This window comes from Mustela lutreola, chromosome 1 (assembly GCF_030435805.1).
Source record: "Mustela lutreola isolate mMusLut2 chromosome 1, mMusLut2.pri, whole genome shotgun sequence".
Lineage (NCBI taxonomy): Eukaryota > Metazoa > Chordata > Mammalia > Carnivora > Mustelidae > Mustela > Mustela lutreola.
The window spans coordinates 36,084,731-36,109,144 of NC_081290.1; the positions used below are offsets into that span (position 1 = coordinate 36,084,731).

At 39.4% G+C, this 24,414-nt stretch overlaps 1 protein-coding gene across 1 annotated transcript; it reads left to right on the forward strand.

The window, feature by feature from the left end:
• Nucleotides 1-123: 123 nt before the first annotated feature.
• Nucleotides 124-24,414, forward strand: TLR10 (toll like receptor 10). Its single transcript, XM_059163505.1, is given in 5 exon segments — nt 124-1,442; nt 14,550-14,616; nt 20,182-20,281; nt 21,651-22,462; nt 22,465-24,414. Coding segments are annotated over 2 exon segments (2,487 nt in total). The 5' UTR covers nt 124-1,442; nt 14,550-14,616; nt 20,182-20,281; nt 21,651-21,711; the 3' UTR covers nt 24,201-24,414.

Sequence of the window (24,414 nt, forward strand, 5' to 3'; positions counted from 1 at the left end):
CAGTAGGACTGAGCTTTACTCACTCTGAAATTGCCTTTTCACTTCTTCTTTGTTTCATTTTTCCCAGTCCCCTTATTCTTGATCCATGAGATTACTTCTCCAAACAAATGACCTGTACACAAAGCTCTTGTCTCAGTCCCCACTTCTGGAAGAAGAAACTCAAGTAACAACATGTACTAGTTGCTTCTTGCCCTAAGAAACTTAAAGTCAATCAGAGGATATTACATGAATCCAGATAACTGAAATAAAAATCAGTGAAACAAAAATATGCAATGGAAGTTCAGATTGAATGAATGAAAAAAAAAAGTCTTAGAAGTGATGGTTTTTATACTAGACACTGAAGGAAGATTTTAACTTTGGATTTTTCAATGTGTGATGTTGGGGAATGGAAAGACCATTATAAATAGAGAGATGAAGAGAACAAAGACAAGAATATCCAGGACTATTTTGGGATTGGTGTCCCAATTTGACTGAGCCATGTAGTTTATGAAAAATGACAGTGAGATAAAAGCATGAAAAGTTAGATTAAGATCATACTGTCAAAGATATTGAAAAGTTAAACTATGGAGTTAGAATTTAGGGATATAGAAAAATCATCATTTAAACTTTTATGACACAGGGGCACCTGGGTGGCTCAGTGGGGTAAAGCCTCTGCCTTCGGCTTGGGCCATGATCCCAGGGTCCTGGGATCAAGCCCCACATCGGGCTCTCTGCTCAGCGGGGAGCCTGCTTCCTCCTCTCTCTCTGCCTGCCTCTCTGCCTGCTTGTAGTCTCTGTCAAATAAACAAATAAAATCTTAAAAAAAAAAAAAAACTTTTATGACACATACTGGAAGGGAACTTAAAACCACAAAACATATGCTAAAAAATATATAAAAGTACTTGTTCTGGGGTACCTGAGTATCTTGGTCAGTTGAGCACCTGACTCTTGATTTCAGTTCAAGTCATGATCTCAGGGTCCTTCATCATGCTTAGGGTGGAATCTGCTTGAGATTCTTTTTTCTCTCCCTCTGCCCCTCCCCCTACTCATGCTCAAAATAAATAAAATCTTTTTTTTTAAAGCTCTTGTTCTGTAATGGAAGTTGCAATAGTTGCTAGGACTGGATTTTCCTGTTTTCTCCAGGGTGATTGCACTTCCTGTACTGAACTTCAAGATTTCATAATCAAGCTTCAATGCTCAGCGCTAGTTGTGTACTAGTTTGCTAAGGCTAATGTAAAAAAAAAAAAAAAAAAAAAAAAGGACTACAACTTGAGTGGCCTAACCAACAGAAATATATTAACTCACAGTTCTGGAAGCTTGAAATCCAATATTAGGGTGTAAGCAGGGTTAGTGTTTTGAGGGGTGGGAAGGAAAGAGCTGTTCTAGGCCTCGTCTCCCTGGCTTATAGATGACCATCTATAGACGACAGATATGGGAGCACATCTTTCCATTCCTTCTGTAGGGTAAGTGGAACTCATAATACACCAAAAACTGTCTAAATCCTCTTCCTTTTTTAAATTATTATTTTAAAGATTTTATTTATTTATTTGTCAGAGAGAGATCACAGGTAGTCAGAGAGGCAAGCAGAGAGAGATGGAGAAGCAGGCTCCCTGCTGAGCAGAGAGCCCGATGCGGGGCTCAATCCCAGGACCCTGAGACCATGACCTGAGCCGAGGGCAGAGGCTTTACCCACTGAGCCACCCAGGCGCCACTGCAAATCCTCTTCTAATGTTTAACTCCTCTCAGACTCTCCAACCCCATTTGTTGGTCAGCAAAGTGTTGCAAAACCAGTTATCTTGTCTCACACTTCACTCTAGAGACCTTCACTAAACTGATATTTTAAAAGTCCCATTTAAAAAAAAAGTTCCATTTTTATAAGTCTGTTATATTAATAAGACTACAGTGGAATGGGCATTTTATATAGTGATAATAGGAGGGCAAAGTAATTTGGATATATATTAAAAAGGCTTTAAAATAACCATGTTCTGGGCACCTGAGTGGCTCAGTCTTTAAGCAGCTGCCTTGGGCTCAGGTCAAGATCCCAGAGTCCTGGGATTAGGGCCCATCAGGCTCCTTACTCAGCGGGAAGCCTGCTTCTCCCTCTCTCGTTCCTCCTGCTTGTGTTTCCTCTCTCTCCATGTATCTTTCTGTCAAATAAATAAATAAAATCTTTGAAAATAAAATAAAATAACCATGTTCTTTGACCTGTAATTCTACTTAAGAAATCTAGTCTAAGAAAATAAGTTGAATGTAGACAAATTTTTTTTTTTAAGATTTTATTTATTTATTTGACAGACAGGGATCACAAGCAGGCAGAGAGGCAGGAGAGAGAGGTGGGGGGATGCAGGCTCCCTGCTGAATAGAGAGCCCGATGTGGGGCTTGATCCCAGGACCTTGAGATCATGACCTGAGCTGAAGTCAGAGGCTTTAACCCACTGAGCCAAATATTTCTTACAAGTGTGTTAATTGCAGAGTCATTGTTAACAGTGAAAAATTTGAAGCATTCCAAATTTTCAACAATGGAGGAATGTGCTGTGTTTGTTTAATAACATTTTATAATCATTAAAAATAGTGTATTGTGGGGGTGTCTGGGTGGCTCAGTGGGTTAAAGCCTCTGCTTTCGGCTCAGGTCATGATCTCAGGGTCCTGGGATCGAGTCCCGCATCGGGCTTTCTGCTCAGCAGGGAGCCTGCTTCTCCATCTCTCTCTGCCTGCCTCTCTGCCTACTTGTGATCTCTGTCAAATAAATAAATAAATTCTTTTAAAAAAATAGTGTATTGTGTTAAGATGATACATTTTGTTATGTGTTTTTACCACATATGTTTTACCACATGTTTTTACCACAATCTAAAAAAATAATGTATAACATAAGGGGATGCTTACATTAAAATATAAATGAAAAACATAGGATACAAAAGTATATGTGTAGGATGGTTTCATATGGTAGAAATATGTGGAGCAAAAGTCTCATTGAAAATATACAAAAACATTATCATGGCTTGCTTGTGGTTGGTGCTTGCTTTTACTTTGATACTTTTTTTTAAAGATTTTATTTATTTACTTGAGAGAGAGAGAGAGCATGAGAGGGGAGAGGGTCAGAGGGAGAAGCAGACTCCCTGCTGAACAGGAAGCCAAATATGGGACTCGGTCCCAGGACTCCAGGATCATGACCTGAGCTGAAGGCAGTGGCTTAACCAACTGAGCCGCCCAGGCGCCCATACTTTGATACTTTCCTATACTTGAAAAATTTACAGCCAACAAAAGGAAATATCAAAACTAAGTCTTTATTTATAATACCCCTCTCCAGGAACAAAGGAGCTTACTGGCATCATTTTCCCCTGCTACTCCCCAGCATAAACACAGGGCCACCTGATGGAAGAAGCTCAGAGAGGACACTGGCTGCCTAACTTGCTTATCACAAGCCCACCTGCTCTGTGCTCTGGAGGGACTGCCCTTCTCAGTCCCAATGCAGTGGGCCCTTTTCTGGAAAACCAGCACAAAACCCTGCCCACACCACATCTCCTGACCAGAGGGTTATGTACAGGTCTCATGTAGTTAAAAGTTGCCACATTCAGGCCAAGGACCAAACACTACCCAGAGTAGGCAGGGAGAGCCTTGGCAGGATAGAATAGCCAAAATAGAACAGCAGAGCACACACAGTGTACACCAGAAACACTCACTGAAGCACGAGGCCCTGGGCACTATATGACTTCTTCTTCATAAAGCCATTACATTCAGAAGCAGGAGACATAACTCTCTTTTAAAACACACAGAAGAAGGCAGAGGCTTAGACAAAATGCCAAGACAGAGGAATATTTTCCAAGTAAAAACAAGTAAGGCCATGGCCATAGATTCAAGTGAAACAGATATAAGTAACATGCCTGATGGAGAATTTAAGGCAATAATCAAAAGAATACTCACTGGGCTTGAAAAAAGAATAGAAGACATCAGTGAGACCATTACCACTAAGATAAAAGAATTTAAAAGGAATCAATCAGAGGTGAAGAGTGAAATAAGAGAGATTGGAAACAGACTTGATGAAATAAACAGCAAGCTGGAGGAAGCAGAGGAATGAATTAGTGACCTAGAAGACAAAATAATGGGCAATAATGAAGCCAAACAAAAGAGAGAAAGAATTGTACAACTGAGATTAGACTTAGGGAACTCAGTGACTCCATCAAATGTAATAATATTCATATTACAGGAGTCCCAGAAGAAAAACAGAAAAGAGAGAAGAAAATATATTCGAGGAAATAATAGCTGAAAACCTCCCTACTCTGGGGAAGGAAACAGTCATCCAGATCCAGGAGGCACAGAGAACCCTCATCAAAATCAATAAAAGCAGGCCAATGCCAAGACATATTGTAATTAAATTTGCAAAGAATAGTGATAAAAATTTTAAAAGCAGCAAGACAAAAGAAGTCCATAACTTATAAGGGAAAACCTATAACTCTAGCTGGGGATTTCTCAACAGAAACTTGGCAAGCTAGAAGGGAGGGCCATGATATATTCAATGTGCTGAATGGGAAAAAACTGCAGCCAAGAATACTCTATCCAGCAAAGCTCTCATTCAGAGTGGAAGGAGATAAAGAGTTCCCAAACTAAAACTAAAGGAGTTTGTGACCACCAAACCAGCCCTGCAAGAAATAGGGGAATTTGAGTGCAAAGGAGAGACTAACAGTGACAAAGACAAGAAAGGATCAGAGAAAATCTCCAGAAACAAGCACAAAACAAGCAATAAAATGGCAATAAATACATATCTATCAGTAATTATTTTGAATGTTAATGGACTAACTGCTCCAATCAAAAGACATACAGTGTCAGAATGGATAAAAAACAAAACAAAACAAGACTCATCTCTACGCTGCCTAAAAGAGACTCATTTTAGACCTAAGGGCACCTACAGATTGAAAATAAGGGGGTGGAGAAATATGTATCACTCAAATGGATGTCAAAAGAAAGCCAGAGTAGCAATACTTAAATTGGACAAATTAGACTTTAAAACAAAGACTGTAGTAAGAGACAAAAAAAGGGTATTATATAATTATATTATAAAGGGGACAATCCAATAAGAAAATATAGCCATTGTAGGTATTTATGCACCCAACATGGGAGTACTCAAATATATAAAACAATAACAAACATAAAATAACTAGCTTATAATAATTGTAGAGAATTTCAGCACCCCACCTATAGCAATAGACAGATCATCTAAACAGAGCATCAACAAAGAAACAATGATATTGAATGATACACTGGACCAAATGGACCTAATAGATATATGCAGAACATTCCACCCTAAAACAGCAGAATACACATTCTTTCAAGTGCACATGGAACATTCTCCAGAACAGATCACATATTAGGTCCTAAAACAGGTCTCAACAAATACAAGAGGATCGAAGTCATACTATGCATCTTTTCTGACCATAGTGCTATGAAACTAGAAGTCAACCAAAATAAAAAGTCTGGAAAGACCATGAATACATGGAGGTTAAACAACATGCTACAAAACAATGAATGGGTCAAACAGGAAACCAAAGAAGAAATTTAAAAATACATGGAAACAAATTAAGATGAAAAGATAATGGCCTAAAACCTTTAGTATGCAATAAAAGCAGTCCTACAAGAGAAGTGTATAGCAATACAAGCCTACCTCAAGAAGCAAGGAAAATCTAAAATAAGCAACCTAATCTTAAACCTAAAGCATCTAGGAAAAGAACAATAAATGAAGCCTAAAAACTAGTGGAGGAAAGGAAATAATAAGGATTAGAACAGAAATAAATGATATGGAAACTGAAAAAAAACAATAGAACAGATCAATGAAACTTAGAGCTGGTTCTTTGGGAAAAAATCAATAAAATTGATAAACCTTTAGCCAGACTCATCAAAAAGAGAAGAAAAAGGACCCAAGTAAGTAAAATCACAAATGAGGAAAGAAATAACAACCAACACCACAGAAATGCAACAATGTGGAGAAAGGCGAACCTTCTTGCACTGTTGGTAGGAATGCAAACTGATGCAGCCATTCCAGAAAACAATATGGAGGTTCCTCAAAAAGTAGAACCACTCTATGATCCAGTAATTGCACTACTGGATATTTACTCAAATACAAAAATACTAATTCAAAGGGATAAACACACCCTGATGTTTATAGTAGCATATCTACAAGATCCAAGTTATGGAAAGAGCTGTAGTGTCTATCCACTGATGAATGGATAAAGAAGAAGTGGTACATATATACAGTGGACTATTACTCATTCATAAAAATGAGTGAAATCTTGCCATTTACAACAATATGGATAGAGGTAGGGAGTATTACGCTAAGCGAAATAAGTCAGTCAGAGAAATATAAATATAATATGATTGGCTCCATTTCTCTGTAGCTCTGTGCCCTTGGATGAATCCCTTAACCTGTTCCAGCCTCCTCTTTCACAACTGTAAAATGAGCATTATAATGGTGCTTCCCTCATATGATTGTTAAAAGAAATGAGCGGTATGATGTGTGGAAGGCCAGGGTCTCGCTATTCCCTCTACAGCAGAGTAAGACGAGTACTCCAGAGACAGACCACCCCAGCCTGAATTCTGCCTCTTCCCCCTCCTTCTAGTGACCCTCAGTGGTTATGCATTTTCTCCCTGCTTTATTAGCACAAATATAAATGAGTATCACCATACATGTCTCAAACTATTGTTATGAGCATTAAAGGAGTTAAAAATGTAATGTGCATAGAACAGTGCCTGACACTGAACAGAAACTCTGTAAATGTTAGTTATGATGATGCCATTTTTATTGTTATTATTAGTATCTTCATTATCTTATGTCATGCCACGTGGCACTGGAGCTGAGCTGTTACTCATGGGCTGTCTGGATAGTCCTAGGCTTTATCTAAGATTAAATAAAATCAGAAAAGAGACAGAATTTGACCATACAAGAATTAGAAATAGCTCCCTGTTAAAACAAACAACCAAATGAATAACCAGATAAACACAAACGGCTAAACATGGCCAATGGAGAAATGACAAATCGAGAAGTAAACCGGTAGTAAATATCACATATAAAACTGACTTTTTTCTTTCTTTTTTTTTTTTTAAAGATTTTATTTATTTATTTGACAGACAGAGATCACAAGTAGGCAGAGAGAAAGGCAGGCAGAGTTGGGGGGGGAAGCAGGCTCCCTGCTGAGCAGAGAGCCCGATGCGGGGCTCAATCCCTGGGATCACGACCTGAGCCAAAGGCAAGGCTTTAACCCACTGAGCCACCCAGGCACCCAACTTTTTTCTTTTATATAAAGAATTTGTAGAATAAAATAGAAGAGCTCCGAATCCCAATTGGTATATCGGCAATGAGAGAAACAGTTCAAAACTAGATTCAGTTAGGGGCGCCTATGTGGCTCAGTTGGTTAAGCGTCTGCCTTCACTTGGATCGTGATCCCAGGATCCTGGGTTCGAGCCCTGCATTGGGCTCCCTGCTCTGTGGGGAGCCTGCTTCTCCCTCTCCCCCTGCCTTCTCTGTCTGTCATGAATAAATAAAATAAAATCTAGAACAGCAACAACAAGACCAGGATCCAGTTAGAGAACAAACACATGAACAACTTCAGCCTCACTAATGCAACCCAAATAGCATCAAAGTTTCTAGTTTTTCCTTTTATTTTCAAATAAAACCATTCAAGTCCCCAGTCTGCATGGTTACAGGAGAGCAGCCTCTCCTGAGGATTTCAGAGGCATGATGAGTTTCTGGCTACCTCTCATGTTCTCTTTTTCTGGACTATTTCTTCCAGCGGCTCCCCAACACTTCGGACTAGCTCATCCTTCCTTCCTTCACTGCTCCAGAGTTCTCTGATGGACTTCATCCCCTTACTAGGATGCAGTCACTTCTTGAATTACACAGATTAACACCCACACAAGTGGATGACCACCCTTAATAAAAATCCATTATCAAATTAATCAACTAGGTCCCAGGCACTCTGTCTTTGAGGGCTGGGAAAGGAGTGTTGCATGTTGGTGATGTGGTCTACAAGGATGTTAACCTCTCTTCCAAGACATATTGAAGATACTTCTTGGAACTCAACTATGATAGCCCCATCCTCCAAAGAGATCAAAGCATTGGAAAATATTCTAAGGGAAGTTTTAAGGACTTAGAACAAAAGGGCTAGTTGCCAATGTAAGGGAAGAAATAAGAAATAAGAGCCTAAATCTGGGAGGTCCACCTGATCTAATAAGTATTCCAGACAGAGAAAAAGGAGGGTAAGACATTGTCAAAGTAACAAAGCAAAGAAATTTCTGCAAGACATGAATCTCTTCACTATGCCCAGCAAAATAAATGGTAGAAGGCACCTCCTCTTGGAATTTTAGAACAATTTTAGAATAATGTCAGACAATGATCCTCAAAGTTTCCAGAGAGAAAGAGAAAAGCACATACAAACAATCAGAAACCAAGATGGCATTGCACTTCTCAATACCAGAAACTAGAAAATAAAATTTTGTGAGGCAAATTATTTGGAACAATCAAACAAATATGAAGCAGGACATTTAAGTTCTTACTCTAAATTAAACCTCAAAGACTCTGTTAGGAAATTATGGGAAGATATGTTCCACTAAAGATGTAAAAACCAAGAAAGACAATGCTATGCATTCTCTATACTCTTTCTGCCATACAGATACAAAAGATACAAGTAGCTTCAGGAACATAACAAACCATAAATATCTAGTAAACTAATTAGGAAATGATGAGTTTTGCTTACCTATTACTTTTGTTTTTAATATAGTTTGTTTAATTGCAAGCCTCTGCAATTGAATTTTTTTAAGATTTTTAAAATTTATTTATTTGACAGAGAGAGATCACAAGTAAGCAGAGAGGCAAGCAGAGAGAGAGAGGAGGAAGCAGGCTCCCTGCTGAGCAGAGAGCCCGATGTGGGACTCGATCCCAGGACCCTGAGATCATGACCTGAGCCGAAGGCAGCGGCTTAACCCACTGAGCCACCCAGGCACCCTGCAATTGAATTTTTAATCATTGTTCCTTTTAACAACTGGTTCACAAAATTCTTAAAAAATTAAACATTGGATCTTATGAGCTGATATAACCCAGCTCTAGCACACCACTGGATATATTAGAAGATATCTTAGTAAGTGTGATTTAGTAATTTTTTCAGATTCAGTCTAAACATTGCACATATTTGGTTGCCAGCGAGGAAATCTAGGGAGATTCCTCACGCTAACTTATCTTACAGGGTGTCTGTTATGTGACAGCATTTCTCTATTTGGTCTACACATAAAGCAAGTTATTAATAAAGCTATAATAATAACTGGTACCTGAACGAGAAATCCAGACCTTCCTCCTTTCCTTCTCTACTGTTTTCCCTTTGTTACTCTTTTGTTTAGCCTATAAATTTTATTTTCTCCCATTTTTGAGGAGTCTCCATTCCTATCCTGCCCCTTGCCTTCCATCCTGATTTTCTGTTTTTGGTCCCCTTTTCTTTCCAATATGTTTTTGCTTTCTCCTTTAATCAGCTGCCCTTTCTGACTTTTAAAAACCTTCCATGTTCTCTCTCTTTTCTTCTTTACTCTTTATTTAGTATTTGCTCATCTTCACTCTTCTCTCCCCCATTCCACCTCTAATATATGAATATCTTCCTCTTGCTCAATTTCCTTCTCTGTCTACTGTGGTCAACTTTTCTTTATTGCTGCCTTTGCTTCTATTTCTTCTGACAGCCTTTTCTCAGTGTCATAGTTTATGGTCAGGATGGAGACTCATCCTTAAGGTACTTTCTGAAGAAAAGAAATCCAATTACATATATAATATATTACATATATGTGTAATATGTATATTACACATATATGTAATATGTAATATATTATATATGTTATATATATGTTAACATATTATATATTATATATGTTACATATCTATATATTAATCTGTATATCTATATATAAAATATATATATTCTTTCTTATCCTTAAAGGCTTTGTGGGTAATTTCTGAGGATACAGGTCTCATAGATGTTTCTACAACAGTGATCATTTGCAGAGTGCACAGGATCATTTGAGAAAGGGAATAAGAACTGAAGTCAGGACAGGTGAGGAAATGAGAAATACCAATATTTGGCATTGCTGGGGAAAATTCTGTGGATGAATAGGAGTTCCAGTTTGTTAGCTAATTGTAGGATGGTCATTAATTAACTTAAGGCTTTAGCTCTACTTGTTCAATATGGCAGCCACGGACCACATGTGGCTATCAAGTGTGTGAAATGTGGCAAGTCTGTGTCGAAGTTGGCTCTAAGTGTAAAATACATACAAGATTTCTAAGACACTGTATGAAAAAAAGATATGAAATATCTCAGTAGTTTTTATATTGAATATATGTTAGTATTTTGATATAGTGATTTAATATATTATTAAAACTAATTTAAGCTGTTTCTTTTTGTCTCTTGAAATATAGTTACTAGATAACTTGAAGTTACCTGTGTGACTTGCATTATTTCTACACTCTGTTGGACTGTGCTGCTCTGGTCCTTGAAAATGAAGTATTTACCAAAATCTCTGCAAAGTCTTTCTTTGGGTTTCCATTAAGAATTTAGGGCCATTCAATTTATCTGTTCAAACTACAATTTTCCTCCCCTCCTTATACTTGTCAAGTACAGTCAATTTTAGTGTATGTGCTGCCGAAGTGAGCACTCGAGTTTAGTAAGTGAATGATACAGAATTGGAATTTCCTAACCATGTGAGAATATTGTTACCTTTTATTTTTCAGAAATATAATTTAGAAAAAATAAATAGTGCCACTATTTTCTCTTACTGATATTTATAATTATAGACGAGCTTTATTTCTCAATGAACATGTGCTTCCTACTAGATTATGAGCTAGCCTGTAGTGGTTTTAAGGGAAACAGCCCAAGTCCCTTAGCTCCACCCGTGGGGAGCCTTGAGTTATATGACTTTCCTCCCCGGACCTGGGCCCTTGTCAAAGGCAAGACATAAAATGGGCCAGTAGACTATCAGATGGTCCATGGGTCCTCTGACCAATAGAGATGCCATTTGGAGCTCCTTGGATATAAGGAGCCAATCAGATTTCTTATCTTCAGAAAGTCCCCTCAGGACCTCTCTGTCCCACCCTAAGCTATGACACTGAGAAAAGGCTGTAGGAAGAAATAGAAGCAAGGGCATCTGTAAGGAGAAGCTGGCAGTAGAAAGAGAAGGAGATTAAGAAAGAGGAAGGGTCAAAGAGAAGCTGACTCATTACTAGAGTGGAGAACAGCCTTTGCCCGCTTTGGAGAAGACAGTAAGATGGCCCGACCACCAGGAACACTGCAGTGGCCATTTTGCTGGTTCTCTGTGAAGCCCGGCAGTGTGCTGCTATGCTTCCTTCCTTCTCGGAGTGTCTTTAAACTAAATCTCTGTCCACCTGAGGTAATACAGATTCTCTATTCATTGCAATTTATATATGAAGGAAGAAATAGGGCAGGCAGAATTCTGAAATCAGAGGAAGTTATAAGAGGGGGGAAAGTATGTGAGAGAGAGCGTGTGTGTTTGCATGTGGGGGGGAGTTACAACAGCAGACATCGCTGAACCTCAGAGTAAGGGAAGGGGGAGAAGGGACAGAAAAAGGAAAAAAATTTTTGAGAAGAATAAAAAAAAATCACATCCCCAAATGATCAGTTTATGGTTCTGAGCTTACTATTCCTATTGCTAATTGCAAAGGATTTAAATATTTAGATATTTAAATATTTAAGGATTTAAATATTTAGGAATTCCCGGTGAAGGCAGAGAGAGTAGAACATGAACTTCTGGGCACCTAGAATAGGGAAAACACGGTGGGCTTTGGAGCCAGACAGGCTCAGTTTTGAATCCTGACTCCAACCCTTACTGGATGGTGACCTTGGGCAAGTTTCTTATTCTCCCTGAACTAGTTTCATCATTCGTCAAATGGGAATTATATATAAATTTGATGGAGTTTCTGGTAAGGATTACCCAATATCTTGTATGTAACACTTCCTATAATATTTCCGGTCCTTATTTTAGGAGGTAAAGGCAAGGTGCTTTTTTTTTTTTTTTTAAGGTTTTATTTATTTATTTGACAGAGAGAGACAGTGAGAAAGGGAACACAAACAGGGGAGTGGGAGAGGGAGAAGCAGGCTTCCCACTGAGCAGAGAGACTGATGCAGGGCTTGATCCCAGGACTCTGGGATCGTGACCTGAGCTGAAGGCAGACGCTTAACGACTGAGCCACCCAGGCGGTGATAATGACGGTGGAGACACAGAATACTTCCCTTTAACTGGGCTTGACTTGGTTTTGGTGAGCATATTTTAAAATAGTAAAGAAAACTTTTTCCATTCACTGACAGAGTGAAGTGTTTAGACAGTTTGGGCTCTGGGAAAAGGAAGACTATGTCTCTAGACACCAAAAAACCCAAGTCATGTTTTTTTTTTTCTTGAGAGGACAATACAGACTGTGGGTGTGCTAATCATAGTGGCTTGAGAATTTCTGAGATGAAAGGGATTTTAGAGCTTAGTTTATCCAATAAGCTGGAAGGACCCTCCCCCAGGCTCCTGATGGATGTGCGTTCGGGACCTATTTCTATGTGTATATGGACATGTTTGCATATGTTTAGGTGTGCCTTACGTAGACTGTTCATTTCGGTTGGTGTTTTTCCTTCTACTCTTACTTATTGTGGGATTTCCCCCTCTAAATTTTTTTAAAGATTTTCCTTATTTATTTGAGACAGAGCATGAGAGAGCTGCAGAAGCTGAGGGAGAAGCACACTCCCCACTGAGCAGGGAGCCCAACATGGGGCTCGATCTCAGGACCCTGGGATCATGACTTGAGCTGAAGGCAGACACTGAATGACTGAGCCATCCAGGTGTCACCTCCCCCTCTAAATTATGTGTAGAAATACATGTATTATATTTTTATGAAAAATACCAATATTATTGTTTAAAAAAAAATCTTTTTTTAAGAAAGTACCCCTCCCCATTTTCACATTTAAATGAACCCATTATAATCATTCATTTTTGAATTGGCCATTCCTCCTGTGAACAATCCATTTGGAAGAGGTTTTTTGTTTGTTTGTTTGTTTGTTTGTTTTTTAAAGATTTTATTTATTTATTTGACAGACAGATCACAAGTAGGCAGAGAGGCAGGCAGAGAGAGAGAGGAGGAAGCAAGCTCTCCACTGAGCAGAAAGCCCAATGCGGGGTTCGATCCTAGGACCCTGAGATGATGACCTGAGCTGAAGGCAGCGGCTTAACCCACTGAGCCACCCAGTGCCCCTATTTTTACATATTTTTCTATTTAAAGCCTCTGCCTTCAGCTCAGGTCATCATCTCAGGGCCCCCAAAGAATTCTCACTGAAGGAAATGAGATTTCAGAGAACAGATTGGAAGGATCTAAACCGTGCCACCCCTACAAGAGATTATAGTCCCAAGAAGCTCTAGAGAAGTGTCTTCCTTTTTTTTTCCTTTTTTAAAAAGATTTACTCATTTATTTGAGAGAAATGAGTGGCACATATATTTTTTTAAATATTTTATTTATTTATTTGGCAGACAGATCACAAGTAGGCAGAGAGGCAGGCAGAGAGAGAGAGAGGAGGAAGCAGGCTCCCCAATGAGCAGAGAGCCCGATGCGGGGCTCGATCCCAGTACTCTGAGATCATGACCTGAGCTGAAGGCAGAGGCTTTAACCCACTGAGCCACCCAGGTGCCCCAGCAGTGCATATTTAAGCACATCTGAGCAGGGGGTAGGGCAGAGGGAGGAGAGAGAGAGAGAATCTTAAGCAGACTCCCTGCTGATTATGGAGGCCGCAGTGGGACTCAATCTCTCCACCCAGAGATCATGACCTGAGCAAACACCAAGAGTTAAACGCTTAACTACCTGAGCCACCTAGGAGCCCCAAGAAGTGCTTAAAATGTTAGACAAAGAGTCAAGAGTAAGTTCAACTGGGAACCCTTTAAAGACTGTGACAGTTCCACCAGGTAGTCCCACAACTGTGGCCACACCTGAGGTGGGAGGTCTGAGAAGATGAGCATAGCTTCAAGCATTGCCCGTGAGTTTGGAGGTGACTCAGTTATTCGGAGAGAAGAGGAAAAAAAGAAGGAAATTCTGATATACACTACAACATGGAAGAACCTCAAAAACACTGTGTACTAAATGAACAAAGCATGTCACGAAAGGGCAAACAAAATTCCACGATTCCACTCCTATGCGGTGCCTTCAGTAGTCAAACTTAGCGAGACAGAGAGTGGAGGCCAGGGGCTAAGAGAAGGAGGGAGGTGGGGGGTGGAAAGGTGGGGGTTGGCTGGTGGGGAGTAGTTTAAGGGGTCGAGAGCTAACGTTTGGGAAGATGAAAAGATCTGCAGATGGATAGTGTGACGGTTGCACAACCACGTGAGTGGGCTTCGTGGCACTACACTTAAAAAAATGGTAGATATCATGAATGAGTATTTTACTGCCATTTTTTACAAAGTGCTTGAAGAGTGTAATGAGTTTATGTGACGTGTAATGCCGCTAGCGTGCAGTAGGGGGCAAAGGAGCTTCAGCTTCAACCGGAAAAGCTTGATTTCCTGTGCCCCTGCAGGCAGTCCAGCCCAGTGGATGAACCATTCCCGCCTACAGCCCCTCTGGACCTGCGGCAAGCCCCAGCGGTAAGAACTGCCAGCCCTGTTCGCTCTAACACTCTTGACAAAGAAGGGTTCAATGGGTCTTTTCTAAAGAAGGGATCATTAGAACTCCTGTACCTGGAAGGAAAGTAGTCTTATAACTCAGATTTTTAGTATTTATTATTGTGCCTATGTTAATCTCAAGATGAATGATTAACAAGTGACCTTGGGGCTCCTGATCTAAGAAACTGTCTTGCAGGCACTCGACCCTATAGGGTTTCCTTTCACTGGTTGCCGATTAAAACCTGATCAGTCCTTCTACCCAGAATGGAGGCTCCCATCATGGTGGTGAGGTTTCTCCAGCTTTTATTTTTCCTTTCATGCATGTAAATAACATCTGCTGTTTGGCTATTGAAAGCATCGTTGTTGCTCCTTTATTGGTTTTAAAGTTCTGCATGTATGCTATAGGGCGGAAAGTAGGGGCACACCTGATGGATTTTGTACAATGTAGACCTTGTTCTGTTGCCTGCAGAAGTCCGGAGTGGCCAAAGATGGCCAGGTGGCTGCTGTAGGCTACAGAATGATTAATAGCCCTTGGGCATTTGAGTCCTAGGAGAGCTTTCTCACAGACCACCTGTGCTGAGTTATGAATTAGGGTTCTGTGTACTTTCTAAGTTGTGTTCAACTTCTTGTGAATTCGTAGCTTAGGAATGCACATAGGCAAAGTGTCTTGTGCTTTATGACACCTAGCTGAGTGTCATAGGGATTGATAGATTTGTGTTCAAGTCCTACTTAGCAACTTACTGGCTGTGTTAAATTAGACCATTTATTTAACTGCTGAAGGGTTCCCTTTTTTCATCTGTAAATGTATTTTGTGCAGAGTCCTAAAAAAAGATAATGTATACATATCACTGTAAAAAAGATAATGTATACATAGCACTGCTTGCCACTCACAGAGAGGCACGAGGGGTGGGAAAAGTGGAAGAAGTCACCATGACAGCTAACTCTGATGATGGAATCAAGGTGGATGATCACATCCCAAATGACTTTATTTCAGGTTTTGTAATGTCTTCCGTTTGGGTTCTGGGAAGGGACTAGAAAGGTCTGGGTTCAAATCCATACTCTATCCCTGGGTTACCTTGGTGACTTACTTAACCTCTGAGTTTTAGCTCCTTCATTTGTGAAGTAGGGGATAAAAATGGTCGCCACTCTGTTGAGTTGTTGAAGGGATTGAACAAGATAACATATGAAAGCATGCAGCTCAATGCCGGCCACGTGGGAAGCTTTCAAAAAGTTTCATCCTTGCTCTTTCTTCTGTTGCAAAGATCACTTCCCGTGCTGTGAGGTTTTAACTCCTTCTCCACTTTTTTGCTTCACTAGAAAAAGAGGCGATTGATTGTTCTTTGGTCAACCACCAACAGTCATTTCATAGTGTCTTTTGATTTGGACTTTTAAATTATGAGCTAACAAAGAAAGTCATTTTCTGTTTTTCACCTGCTCTCAGCAGAGCAGAGCAGTAGTAGGGATATGACAATATAGAATACATATTTAATGCATCTTTCATTAAAAAAATTACATCCTACTTTTTAAAATGTTGAAATGAAACGCCATAGGCACAGGTACTAACTAAGAAATAGGACCTTTTTATTTTATTATATTTAGAGAAGTTCAAAAAGCGTTGGCTCCTCTCCCTTCTTTAGAATAAGTTACAGATGAGGTTGTGGCATCGGGCAGGTCAGTAAAATATAGAGAAGTCAGTAAGATATGAAAGCTATGACACCTCATTTCAGGGGGTTCCAGAGGTAGCAGCTGGGTTGGATTCTGCTGCATTTTTCAGGGGCCATAGCCCCCAAACCCAGGAGCTACATTTGCAGTCAAATGCTCTGCCGCTGAGCTATATCCCCTGGGAGCTACATTTGAAGTATTCTGTGAAATGATAATGTCAAATACACTTTTGTCAGCTTAATGACTGCCGGGGTCCTGCCAAGCCACATCGGATCCTGAGACAAAAGGAAAAACCAGGATTAATGATCCCGTCTTTATGAAAAATTTTCACATTTTGTTCGTTGTGGATTTTTAGGTTAAAATTAATTTTTTTAAATGTTTCATTAAAAAGTTATTTATCTTGATTATTGAGTTTCTTGACACCCTTTAAAACTGATGCCAGAAATTGCCCAACTCTGAGCCTAGATGACTGCCACCATTTGTGAAAATCTACATGTGACGACAGTGATATGTATACATTATCTTTTTTTAGGACTCTGCACAAAATACATTTACAGATGAAAAAAGGGAACCCTTCAGCAGTTAAATAAATGGTCTAATTTAACACAGCCAGTAAGTTGCTAAGTAGGACTTGAACACAAATCTATCAATCCCTAACACTAAACTCAATTCTCTGACCATTGAGCACTGCACCATATCAGGAACTCACAACACAAATTCGTTCATTTGACACACATTTTTGAGAGCATATTATATGCCACCTTGTGCTAAGAGATACAAAATTGAAATCATTCATTCATCTATACATTTAAAAAGCATTTACTGAGCATGTGCTATGTGCACTATTCTATGTGGCAGGGATACAGAAGTCCGCAGGGTCGTCAGCTCCTTTCTTATGGTTGTAAGAGACAGTCAATACATAAATGAACCAAGGTTTCAGATAGCACTATGTTTCGAAGAGACATAAAATAAGGTGATGTGAACTACTACAAGTCAGCCTCTTTTTTTTTTAAAGATTTTATTTATTTATTTGAGAGAGAGAGAGTGTTACTGGGAGGGGGAAGGAGAGGCAGAGGAGAGGGAGAAGCAGACTTCCTGCTGAGCAGGGAGCCCAACACAGGGCTCGATCTCAGGACCCTGAGATCATGACCCGAGCCAAAGTCAGATGCCTAACTGACTGAGCCATCCAGGCATCCCCACAAATTGGGCACTTTAGATTAGGTGGTCAAGTCAGGTCTCTTAGAGGAAATAATCTATAAGGCAGGATCTAAAAGACAAGACAATCCAGCCAAAGAAGGATTGGGGAAACAGCATCCCAAGCAGGGGGACAAGCTAGTGCAGGACGCTAAGGTCAGAGCAAGTGTGGTATGAAGGGAGATCCCAGAAGGAAGCAAGAGCAGCTCAGGGAGGGTGTATGGGTTTTATATTAAGTGTGGCAGTACATAGTTAGGACCCAGGCTGGCTGCTGTAACAAAATACAATGGCTTCAACAAGATAGGACTCAACACAATGGCTCCATCCATGTCAGTCCTTGTAAGGAATTGATATAAAACCTAAAGTGGGTGGTCATTGGCAGACTTACTCGTTAGGTTCCTTGGACTGTATACTGGGACACTTGAAAGAATCAGTATGACTTAGTGACATATAACTTCTTGTAATAAGGTACTATAACATCTTTCAAAACTAATTTACCTTGGCTCACCTAGAGAGACAAGATAGCAGAGTCACTAGGACACCAGGTGCTGGTATATTAACTTAGTGACTCTGAGGCACTTACAGGACCTCTTTAAGCACCACCTTCCATATCTGTAGAAGGTGAACAGTGATAGCACTGACCCTGTAAGGCAGTTGTTGCAAGGATCAAGCTAAATGAAGTTAGTATTACTTAACTCTGTGAATGCTGGTGTTGTTACCTAAAAATACATCAATGGGCCATTGCCTCATTTACATGATAGAGTCAACATAGGGAAGCCATTAGCTATTAGCTATCTGTAGATAGCTATAAGCTATCTGTTGAATAGATATAAATGTACTATTATGGTACTGGTAACAATTTTATTTTGCTGTATTTTTAAAATCTTGAAGATTATCATGAACATAAAGTTATATCATAGAGGCTGTCTTACTATGTTCATGTTTGTTCTTACATTAATGATTGGATGTTATATTAAGGGTTACATAAAAAGGAGATGACCAAAAAAAGACTACCTGGGGTAGATTGGAGGAATATTCTCAGTGGAAAGGTGAAAACCCCAGGCCATCTTCTCAATCCCATTCCCCCACCTAGGGCCTTTGGTGCCCGCCCCCGTCCATTGAGCACACAATAGACAAGGAATATCAAAATCAAAGTTTTCTCTTCACAGTCATGGCACAAGATGGTTGAGTATAGCTGTGTCCATTTTCCTATATTCTACAAAACAGTTTTATAAAGTGTTCTCATTTTAAAATTACTTAAAAATGGGAAATATCCACATTTTCTAGGATTTCTTAACAACAACAATGACAAATTTGGACAGGTTCTAGAGAAAGAAAAATCCAGATGAACGTGAGGTAATATTCCAGGTATCCTTTTGTCCGAGTTCTGCCTGTTTTGTCCCCATGTCTATGTACTTATTATTTCATTTATTTATTCCTAAACTCTGTGGGGAGAGTACTATTAAAGACTATTACCTGCATTTTAAAGAGGAGGAAACTCATGGGTGCTGAGGCTTTTGAGAGAAAAGTCAGACTTTAGCTGTTTAATTAGACACAGAGCAGAGACAATTGAAGAATTAAGATTTTCACAATATTCATTATCCAAGAAATGTATTAAGCTGCCAGGAACTCTTCTGGACACTGGGACTATAGCAGTGACTAGAACAGATAGAACTTCTGTTCTTTCACAGCTTACATTCTAGTAAGGGGATAAGAAAAGAGAGACCACAAACAAAACAAATGTGTATGTTAGGTGGTGAGAAGTACTAGAAAGAAAAATAACTAAGATAAGGAGAATAGAGAATGATTAGGGAGGAATATTTTGTAGAGGAGCGTCAAAAAAATGCCTATCTGATATGGTGACTGTCATAGAGAGATGTCAAGGGAGTGAAGGAGCATTCAGCTTGTCATCTGGGACAAGTGTATTCTGGAAAAAGAAGGGCAAGTACAAGTTCAAAGATCTAATGTGGGGTCATGCTTGGAAAGGGTAAGGTAAGGAATGACCAGACAAGAGTTGGGAGTTATGCACTAAAGATGTCAGATCTTGCGAGGACTTGGGATTTTTTTCTGGTTAAGATAAGAAGCCAGTGGACGATTTGGAATAAAGGAGTGGCTGATTGTGACATGCCTTTTAAAAATTCCTCTGTCTGTTTGGAGAAAATGACTGAAGAGACACACTATTGGTAGGAAAGATCCCCTGGGACTCTATCAAGAAAAGAGGCAGTAAGGGGAGGTGGGGAGAAGTGGTTAGAGTCTAATATTGAATTCATAAACTCTTAAACTTTATGTTCTCCCATACCAGGTGCAGGGGAGGTGAGGGGAAGTGGTTAGAGTCTAATATTAAACATAAATGCTTAAACTTTATGTTCTCCCAACCAGGCATTGGGAAAATACCAAGGCAAGGTAAATAGCTTGGTGAGTTTTCCTGCTTATCCATGCATGTGTCCAATACACACCGACCTTCACTTTCCTCAGACTGGTCACTCTTACAGACAAGTAGGGCAACCAAAAGATATACTCCATAAGAAGATATGGTGTAGGGAGACCTCTCTGGGCTCTTCACACCAACCCATTGTTCTGAGGAGCTGTGTGTGTGTGTGTGCCCATGTACCTGTGCAGGCATGTGTATATATTTTGGCATGGTAGAAAGAAATGGAAACTACTTTCATCATTATTACTGTTATTTGGCAGTGATCCAGATTGCTTTTGCCACCAACCTGAAGACATATGGCCCCATAAGGACAGAAACCATTCTGTTCATTTCTGTGTTTTGGACTTTCCATGTACACAGGTAAGTCTTGTTGAAAATCAAATATTAGCTCAAAGGACTCGCTATGTCCACCAATATAAAAGTTAGGGAGAACAATATCTTGACATTAATTTGGGAGCCCATAGTATTCAGTAATTTAAAAAAATTACTTCATTGAGAACTTAAAACCTGCACATAAATGTTTATAGCCGTTGTAGTCTTAACTGCCAAAACTTGGAAGCAACCAAGATGTCCTTCAGTAGATGAATGGATAAATGAACTATGAAACACCCAGATAATGGAATATTATTCTGTGCTAAAAAGAAATGAGCTATCAAACTATGCGAAAACATGGAGGAACTTTGAATGCATATTAGTAAGAGAAAGAAGCTGAACTGGAAAATCTACATACTGTATGTTTCCAGCTATATGCTATTCTGAAAAAGACAAAACTATGGAGACAAAAACAATAAAAAAAAAAAGACAAAACAATCGAAAGACAAAACAATCAAAAAAAGACAAAACAATCAAGATCGGTGGTTGACAGGGGTTGTGGAGCAGGGGGAAGATGAATAAGCAGAGGACAGAGGAATTTTAGGGCATGAATGAATGCATGATGATCAATGCAAGTCATTATACATTCATCCAAACTCACAGAATGTCCAACACCAAGAGTGTGAACTGTAATGTCAGTTACAGATGTCAAGTGATGACAATGCATCAATGTAGATCCATCAATTGCAACAAATGAGCCACGTTGATGGGGCATGTTGATAATGGGGGAGGCCAGGCATGCGTGGAGGTAGGGGGATATGGAAAGTCTCTGTACCTTCCCCTTTCCCTCAATTTTGCTGTGAGCCTTAAGCTTCTCTAAAAGAGTAAAGTCTTAAAATCTTTTACTTTCAGTTTTCTTAAAGCCCTCAGGCTATCAAAATGGCATGGAAGGGAGAGTGTTGAATATGACCTGGCAATGAAATTCCTAAGTTGAACTGGGAAAAAGGCACTTCTGCCAACTATTATATATTTATCTCCCTTGTGGGAGTCCTGACTTGCCTCAGCGATGAGGATATGGCACAGTAACTGGCTTGGAAATCTAAAACCCAAGCTCTCAGATCAAGTCAAAGACTCAATGCAGTCAATGTAGGCTGGAACCCTATTCCAAACTCTTGGTGAATAGAGTCATTTTTGGCATTAAAAATAATCTATACTGGGGTGCCTGGGTGACTTGGTAAGTTAAGTGTCCAATTCTTGATCTCAGCTCAGGTCTTGATCTCGGGGTGTAAGTTCAAGCCCCATGTTGGGCTCTACACTGGGCATGGAGCCTACTTTAAATAAATAAATAAATCCTATAGAATTTAACAAATGACATAACCACTTCATATTATATGCTTAGTATTATATGTCTTTCCAGGATTTGAACTCATCTTCATCATTCATACGAGGGAACCAGTGATAGAATCCTTGGAGTTACAATGAAACATATCAGAAGCATTTACGTATTTTGTAGTATTGCTGTGTCAGTGCAGGGCTGGGCTTCAAAGTTGCCAGAAGAAAGGGAGTTAACGGCCAATTTCTCCAACATGTTGCTAAGAAAGGTTCCTGCAGACTTGACCCCAACCACAACCACACTGGATTTATCCTACAACCTCCTTTCTCTACTTCAGAGTTCAGATTTTCGTTTTGTCTCTAAACTGAAAGTTTTGATTCTGCGCCATAACAGAATCCAAGAGCTGGAGGTCAAGACCTTTGAATTCAACAGAGAGTTAAGATATTTAGATTTGTCTTATAACAGACTGAAGATTGTAACTTGGTATTCACTGGCAGGTCTCAGACATTTATATCTTTCTTTCAATGATTTTGACACCATGCCTATCTGTGAGGAAACTGGCAACATGTCACATTTGGAAATTCTAGGTTTAAGTGGGGCAAAAATACAAAAATCAGATTTCCAGAAAATTTCTCATTTGCATCTAAATACTGTCTTCCTAGGATTGAAAAGTCTTCCTCATTATGAAGAAGGTAACCTGCCCATCTTAAACACAACAAAACTTCACATTGTTTTACCAATGAACACAAATTTCTGGGTTCTTTTGCGTGATGGGATCAGGACCTCAAAAGTACTAGAAATGACAAATATAGATGGCAAAAGCCAACTTGCAAATTATGAAACTCAACAAAATCTTACTTTAGAGGATTCCAAGACCTCTATTCTATTACTTATTAAGTTGATTTACTCTGGGATGACCTTCTCCTACTCTTCCAGTTTATTCGGCACACATCAATAGAATGCTTCCAAATCCAACATCTAACTTTTGGAGGCAAGGTTTATCTTGACCACAATTCATTTGATTACCCAAAGACTGTAATGAGAACTATGAAATTGGAGCACGTACAATGCAGAGTTTTTTCTGTTCCACAGGAGAGGGTCTACTTGCTTTTTACCAAAATGGATATAGAAAACCTGACTATATCAGATGCACAAATGCCTCACATGCTGTTTCCTGTTTATCCTACAAGATTCCAGTATTTAAATTTTGCTAATAATATCTTAACAAATGACCTGTTTAAGCAACCTATCCAGTTGCCTCATTTGAAAACTCTCATTCTGAAGGGCAATAAATTGGAGACACTTTCTTTAGTGGGTTTCTTTGCCAGCAACACATCCTTGAAGCACTTAGATCTGAGCCAGAATCTGTTACAACATGAAAATGATGAAAATTGCTTTTGGCCAGAAACCTTGATCACTATGAACCTGTCTTCCAACAGATTTGCTGATTCTGTTTTCAGGTGCTTGCCCAGAAGTATTCAAATTCTTGACCTGAATAATAACCAAATTCAAACTGTCCCTAAAGACATTATTCATCTGAAGTCTTTGCAAGAGCTGAATCTTGCATTTAATTTTCTCACTGATCTTCCTGGGTGTAGTCATTTCAGAAAACTCTCAATTCTGAACATTGAAATGAACTTAATTCTGAGCCCATCTCTGGATTTTTTTCAGAGTTGTCAGGAAGTTAAGACTCTGAATGCAAGAAGAAATCCATTCTGGTGTACTTGTGAATTAAGAGATTTCATCCAGCTTGAAAAGTATTCAGAGAGCATGATGATTGGATGGTCAGATTCGTACATCTGCGAATAACCTTTGAATCTAAAGGGGACTCAGTTAAAGGATGTTCATCTTCCTGAATTATCTTGCAACACAGCTCTGTTGATTGTCACCAATGTGGTTATCATGCTAGTTCTGGGGATGGCTGTGGTCTTCTTCTGCTTCTACTTTGATCTGCCCTGGTATCTCAGGATGCTGGGTCAGTGGACACAGACACTGCAGAGGATTAGAAAGACAAGCCAAGAACAACTCAAGAGAAATGTCCGGTTCCATGTGTTTATTTCATACAGTGAACATGATTCTATGTGGGTGAAGCATGAATTAATCCCCAATCTAGAGAAAGAAGAGAAATTGATTTGCCTCCATGAGGGACACTTTGACCCTGGCAAGAGTATTACTGAAAATATCATGAACTTCCTTGAGAAAAGCTGTAAGTCCATCTTTGTTTTGTCTCCCAACTTTGTCCAGAGTGAGTGGTGCCATTATGAACTCTACTTTGGCCACCACAGTCTCTTCCATGAAAACTCATATTATGTCATGTTTATCTTACTGGAACCCATTCCACTCTACTCCATTCCTACCAGGTATCCTAAGCTGAAAGCTCTTCTGGAAAAGAAAGCATACTTGGAATGGCCCAAGGATAGGCGTAAATGTGGACTTTTATGGGCAAATCTTCGAGCTGCTATTAATGTTAATTTATTAAAAACCAGAGAGATATGTGAACTACAGACATTCGTGGAGCTAAATGAAGAGTCTCGAGGTTCTGCAATCTCTTTGATAAGAACAGACTGCCTCTCTTCCCCTGAAAAAAATGCAGGGGAAATTGGGGCCTGCATACATTGTCAGGATAGAAGTTGATAACCCCCTTTATGCTGGTAACTGAGCAATATCATTAAAATGAAAAATGATTATTTTTTTATGTCAGTTCCTGGAAGGATTTCTAAGAATGTATACTACAGAAACACAAGTTTGCAAAGGCTTATGTAAAAAGATGTTCATCCCAACATTGTTTATAATCATGAAAAATCAAAAACAGCTCACATTTCCATAGAATAAAGATTGAGTCAATCAA